The 6,774-nt window shown below is 48.7% G+C and overlaps 1 protein-coding gene across 1 annotated transcript; it reads left to right on the top strand.

Annotated features, from left to right (window-relative positions):
- The first annotated feature begins 3,421 nt into the window (after positions 1 to 3,421).
- DUSP12 (dual specificity phosphatase 12) lies at positions 3,422 to 6,554 on the top strand. The gene is made up of 6 exons (XM_084515474.1): positions 3,422 to 3,698; positions 3,787 to 3,900; positions 4,001 to 4,119; positions 5,125 to 5,221; positions 5,460 to 5,646; positions 6,175 to 6,554. Exons 1-6 carry the CDS (start codon positions 3,424 to 3,426, stop codon positions 6,334 to 6,336), a joined length of 954 nt encoding a protein of 317 aa, XP_084371600.1. The 5' UTR covers positions 3,422 to 3,423; the 3' UTR covers positions 6,337 to 6,554.
- The last annotated feature ends 220 nt before the right edge of the window (positions 6,555 to 6,774 follow it).

Raw genomic sequence — 6,774 nt, 5'->3', positions numbered from 1 at the left:
AGGTGGCAGACGCAGCAAAGGGGGGTTCACAGAAACAGTGAAGCTGTTTAGGGAGTGCAGCCTCAGTCGTGTGAAGCTCTTGCACACGAATCTTGTACTTTCCCTCACCACAGATTTTCACTTTGAAATTACAGCTTTTTCCCATTCCCTCATCATCCGTAGCTCAGGGAGCTGATGTACAGGAGCGTAGCGATCACAGCACACCTGCAGCAACCCCACAGGCATCGGACAGCAGTCTTCTGCATGCAAGCTCAGTCTGTTGCTTCTGTCACTGTAAAAAAAAAAAAAAAAAAAAAAAAAAGGCTACTGGTCACCCCTACAAATTCACAGATTTGAAGGCTAACAGACATGATTAACTATCACTTAGTACTAAAAAAATACTGACATAAAACTCACAGCCCCTTCAATAACATATACTTTCCTGCAGACTTCATTCAAATCCCTCCAGAGTTGGATAATCCAGTGCTTTGCCATAGTAGTTTGTTGCAGCTGTTAGTTACTTTCACAAATAAAGGTCCACAGAGTTTGATCTGGTTTTAATTTTCACCTACCTTTATTTTCAGTATGCTTTTCTTTTTCCCTGCTAGATGATGGGGGCTTTTATTGAAAAGTTGCCTGAATTCTTTATGATTTTTTTTTCTTCAACAAGTCCTTTTCTTCTAGCTGGTGGCAATGGTAACTGGAAAAGGAGGTTTTGCATACATAAAGTAGGTATGTAGTTTAAAATAATCTAAATCAGAGCTATCAGAGACTCTCCTAACCCATGCTCAGAGGTCAGGTTTATGCCAACGGGCAGTGAGGCAGCTCAAGGAACTGACCCAGCTGAAAACTGATCCAGCCGAAGAGGTCAAATTCAGCTGGGCTAGCCTGCTAACAGGGCCACCACGCAATTGCATGGGCACCAGCACAAGCACGGGAGGTGAGGCAGGTTGACAGCAAACTTTACATGGACTGAGAAGCCTTCTTGGCCTGCTTTGTGGGCCACCAGCACTGTGCATGGAAACTCTATAACCCTGTAAGCTGCTGCGTCCCAGCACAAGGCTGACAACCAGTGCATGCTCTCCACCAGTATGGGTCAGGGAGTCCTTGAAGAGCACGTGGGTGGGTAGCATCTCTGTCAGGATTTCTGCTGTGGCCTGTCCTGCAGTGTGACAGCTGCTCCTCCAAGCCCCAGCTCCATCCACCTCTCTTGGTGGATGGGGATAACAATCTCCCTTCCCACCAGGTTTAATCTCACCTTATCAGGTCTGAGGTGACTGCCAGCCTCACCCCCCTACATGGCCAGCTGGCATCCTACAATGCTCTGAGGGGTCCCTGCAGACTGTTTTTGCAGCAGTTCAGCCTACAGCTGTCTCATCCAGGGCTGTGCAAGAACAATCCTCCCAGAGACAGATAATCGGGGCTTTCAGGCTCTCTTATCTCATACAGGGGAGGTAGGGTAAGGTTACATATCTCAGTCTGGGAAAACAGCATTACCATACCTCTTTCTAATGAAACCCAACATTTTCCTTCTGTTTAGAAACTTGTCAAGCAGCCTATGGGCCTTTCTGCCTATGCTGGGAAAAACTTGCAGCTACATGCTAGAGATCACTTTAGACAAATAAAGTTTGAGGAAGTAAAGTATCGGGATCTTTTGAGATAAGGAAAGGTTAAGGCTGTGGATGTGCTGCATGGTGATGTTTTCCATGGGTGTCCTGCTAAGACAGCACATCTTCCTCTGTGGGAGTGAGAGTGCTCTATCTCCTTTCGTCATACGACAGGTCTGAACCCTATGCAGGGCAGAAAAAAAAAGTAGCTGCACCAAGATTTCTGCATTGCTCCATGATCTTCCATAGCTTAACTTGTAATAAATCTTCGATTCAAGGAAGAAGGGTTGCCTCTGTCTACACGGTATCAGATTTCAGCACCAAACACAAGTCATGGCCTGGTTAAGAGATCAGAACAGAAATAAGGAGTTAGTTAGAAGTCTCTTGCAGTTTAAAGTCCACTTGCTGCATGAGAACCAGCACAAAACAGATGAGTGTGACAGGTTTCAAGCTGGGACAGGCATTTGATTTTTAGTAGCAAGAAGCTACTCAGAGTTTTTACGCAAGGCTCATGAGGAATTACTTGGTCTGGGCTCAGTTTTAGGTTACAGTGAGAAGCACAGTCAGTCCGTAAGGTGTGTAACAAAAATGTTTACAGGAATGCAAAATCTGAGACAGTAAAAGGTGCTTATAGTTTGAGTACCAAATGAGAAGCCTCAGTCTAGAAAGAGTTAAAGCTAACTGCTGGTAGTTTTATTCTGTAAATCAATTTTACTCATGCTTATGTGGATGTGATTGTGTAACAGATTTTACAAGTGAGCTGATTTTGTTTCCCACCAGATTTTCTGTGTGGCTGATTTCCTGTAGAAAAACTCAGCTCAGATAAAGAAGCCTGCTTATCGTGAATATCCTACAAAGGTAACAGACAGGGAATGAAGGGCCCTCACAGCCCTAGGGGTTGTTTTAATCTCCAAGCCAGCAATTCACAAACACAAACCTGCATACCAGAGTTGGTTCCAGAGGCTTCCCAAATAAATACTCCTCCAGGCCTCCTTTCCTCACTGAATGTAGTGTTTACATCGCAGGACTACATTGAGGTAGAAGTTTAACAGAAATCTTTGAAAAAATGTAGGTGCTAGGTTGTCCTGCAGTGACTGATCTCACCTTTAATCTGTTTGTCCACTCAGGCCCTATTGTTTCAGCAACGCATCTGGAGTTTTATTAACAATGCTTGCTTTCTGAGTATTTGTAAGACCACAATATTCGATGCTTTCATGGTTTTCTCTGTGACTAGAATTTTTTCTGTGACTGGAATTAAGTACATTAAAGGAGGCTGTAGCGAGGTGGGGGTTGGTCTGTACTCCCATGTGCCTGGTGACAGGACAAGGGGGAACAGGCTAAAGTTGCACCAGGGCTGTTTTAGGTTGGATATTAGGAAGAACTTATTTACTGAGATGGCTGTGAGGCATTGGAATGGGCTGCCCAGGGAAGCGGTGGAGTCACCATCCCTGGAGGTCTTTAAAAGACGTTTAGATGTTGAACTTTGCAATATGGTTTAGTGGAGGGCTTGTTAGTGTTAGTTCAGAGGTTGGACTCGATGATCTTGAGGTCTCTTCCGACCTAGGCAATTCTGTGATTCTGTGATATGCCAGAGCTGGCACGTTCACAGCCTCATCGTAGCACCTGAAAGGCTGGCAGCACTGAACACGTATCAGCTACTACTTCTCGCCTTATAACATCTTATAAATGCAGGTTGGGGAAAAGAAGGGTGGGGGGTGCACCGCTGCCAGCCGTCCCTCACACCTCCCCACACACCCCGCCACCGCCTCCATCCCGCCCCCCTCCGCCATTTTGTGGGCGGCCGCCACCATCTTGTGGGCGGTACCGGGCGGGCGCCATGGCGGAGCCCGGTGCGGGCGGCATGGTGCCGGTATCGGCGGGGCTGTATGTGGGCGGCGCGGCGTCCTGCTCGTCCCCGGCGTCGCTGGCGGCCGCGGGGGTGGTGGCGGTGCTGACGGTGGACGCCGAGGAGCCGCCGGCGCTGCCGGGGGTGCGGAGCCTGCACGTTCGTGTGCTGGACGAGCCCGGCGCCGACCTGCTGAGCCGCCTGGACGAGTGCGCCGCCTTCATCGGCGCGGCGCGGGCGGGCGGCGGGGCCGCCCTCGTCCGCTGGTGAGGGTCGGGACCGGCACCGGGACCAGGACCGGGCTGGCAGCCCCTCGGGGCTGGCCTCGCCTCATCCTGCGCCTTTCCCTTGCAGCCATGCCGGGGTGAGCCGCAGCGTGGCCGTGGTGACCGCCTACCTGATGAAGACGCAGGGGCTGGGCTGGGAGGAGGCGTACGCCGCTGTCAGGGCGGCCAAGCCCGATGCCGAGTGAGTGCCTGGGCTGAAGGAGGGGGTGAGGAGGCGCTGCCCCTCTTCCCCTTGCCCGGCCTCAGCCCCTGCCCTTCTCTCTCCGTCTCTCTCAGCGCAGGGTGAACCCGGGCTTCCAGGGGCAGCTGAAGCTGTACGAGGCCATGGGCTGCGCGGTGGACAGCGGCAGCGCCCTGTACAAGCGGTACCGCCTGCAGATGCTCAGGGAGAGGTACCCCGGTGAGTGGGGGGCTGGGGGAGCGCTGCCCATGACAGGCACTCGAGCTTGAGGTGAAATTTGCCTCTCTGGTCTGCCAAAGGCCTGGGTAGGTGATCACAGCGTAAGGGCGGTCATACGGTTTTTCTGCTCCGTGTTTTTTTGCCCCATGGGCAGCACCAGGCATCCAGGTGGATCTTTCTGCTGTGTGCTTGCTTTAAGTTCTCATTGTTCACAGTTTTAAGGCACGTGCCCCCACTCTGACCTGTGCTGCTGTGGTTTGTGACTGTCTTTCACTAGCTGTGCATCAAGATCTCTGTGTCTTGTGTGCTGTAGCGTATGACTATGGTGGCGGGCCATGGTTCACAGATCATTTAAAAAAAAACACAACAACAACACACTAATTGCAGAGCCTATTTGATGTCATTCTGCATGGACAGCAAAGCAGTGGATGTCCTTCCATAGCTAGACATCTCAGGTGGGATGAGCATGATGCATCCATCTATCCTTAAAGGCACACAGAAGCACATCAGTGAGATGCCACTTTACAGACTGAGCTCAGTTGTTGTTGACTGTGAGTACTGCCCTCAGAGTAGTCGAGCCTTGAGTCAACCAGACAAACAAACGTTCACATCATATTCTCTACACAGTTCTAGCTCATCAGTGGGAGAAAAAAGGGTATTTGAGGCGTTTCTGAGAAACAAATCTGTGATGAACTGTTCTCTAACAATTCCTCCTATGCTTTTATTTCCTGTTTAAGTGAGAATACAGAGCAAAAGGCAACTAATTTGCCTTTATTAAGGCCAAATTCTAGATTCCATTTCACTGGGCTGAATCCTAATCTTACTTGTGGTGGGATGAAGCTGTTTTAGTTTGACCTTACCTAATGGAATGGGTGAGTGAATGAATTAATGTGGAGAAAGTAGCTTTTACATACAGTGACTAGGGCAGAGGCATGGTGCTCTCCCGCTGTAATGTATCATGGCTTTATTGATCTGATTTGCAACTTAATCTTGTCTGCTCCGCAGAACTTCAAGACTTACCTCGAGAAGTCTTCGCTGTTGATCCGACCAATATGTGTCAAACGCCGAGCACGGAGGTTCTCTACAGATGCAGGAAGTGCAGGTATTGAACCATTCATATTTCTCACAACATAGCATTTTGAAGTGATCTCAAGAGGAAAACAGCCTGTGTAAATCAGTGGGTATGTCATTATTGTTAGAATAGGGATAAGATCTTCTGTAAATGTCCACATAGCGTGTGCCACACACACTATATATATTGTGTCTCTAAGTTTCCGCAGTAAAACCAAGCATTTTACTTTTTTTTTCTGCTTTTTCCTCCCTTCTGTCATGGAGGACAGGCGCTCTCTATTCCGTAGCTCCAGCATTTTGTCCCATGTGGAAGGAGACGGACCAACAGCCTTTATTCACAAGAGAATAACGGAGTCAACGCAGCTTTCTGGTGGTGGCCCTGATAAGTGCACCTCTTACTTCATTGAGCCCGTGCAGTGGATGGAGCCAGCGTTACTGGGAGTCATGGAAGGACAGGTGAATGTGCTTTATTATTTTATTTTATTTGCCAAGACAGAACAAACGTGCTATTCCCTCATGTGAAGGCTCCCACACACTGTCCTTGGTCTCCCAGCCTCTCCTGCATCAATTTTGCAGATTACTGATGGATTCTCAGATGTGAAATATCCTTTTATAAGGAAATGAGCTTGAGATCTTGTTGGCCTGAGAACACTGGCAAGGGTGTTGGACGAGGGTTTGTGAGACTTAAAAACCTGCTGTGGTCTCAGGCTGGCTGAGGCCTAACTCCTGGAACCACACCAGGTCTGATGAGCTGCATTTCCACGCCATCCCTTCTGCCAGCACAGCTGTCTCCTACACCCTAGGGCATGGCAAGCACCAGCCCATTCAGCTCTCTTTTTGGCCTGTTTTTCTGTATCATTTCAGCTACAGGGGCAGGAGCTGGCTTAGTGCAGGTTCCCATAACTTAATGTACCGCAGAATTACATTTCACGTGGAATTACATCTGAACACAGCTTGTAACAGGGTCATTTGTTGTTCTTGCAGCTTCTGTGTCCCAAATGCACGTCAAAGCTGGGCTCCTTCAGCTGGCGGGGTGAGCAGTGCTCTTGCGGCCGCTGGGTGACTCCTGCCTTCCAGATTCACAAGAGTCGAGTGGATGAAGTGAGAACGCTGCCGGTTGGTAACCTCCTCACTGCCAAAACCTGAACTCATCGCGGCTCCTGGTGGACTTCTAAAGGACCCCAGAAATGCTGGGTAGCCCGCGATTGCCAGAGCTGAGGTTATGACTCGCACCCCCTTTGTAATACGATGGAATTACTTGAACACCTCCTCCGTTCTCACTTTCAGCATCTCTAATACATGATGTGTATGCATGTGTATATATATAAATATATATATAAAGGCAAAGCATGGCCCTTAAAGAGGTGTTACGCAGTGTCAAAGATGTACAGAAATGCCTGAACGTGAGTGAGAATATACTATTTACAGAAGGTTCAAACCCTTATATAGAAAGAACGTTACCATATTATTTTAAGGGTGTGGACAGTTGTACTACTAATCTGATACAGGAGTTCAGAACAATTTACCTGAAACGGGCATCTCAGATTTTAAGAGGAATATTCCACAACATGACATACAAGGCAG

This window comes from Aythya ferina, assembly GCF_964211825.1.
Source record: "Aythya ferina genome assembly, chromosome: 1".
In the NCBI taxonomy this organism is placed as follows: Eukaryota; Metazoa; Chordata; class Aves; order Anseriformes; family Anatidae; genus Aythya; species Aythya ferina.
The sequence above is the reverse complement of the archived record's forward strand: the minus strand, read 5'-3'. Positions and strand labels throughout refer to the sequence as shown.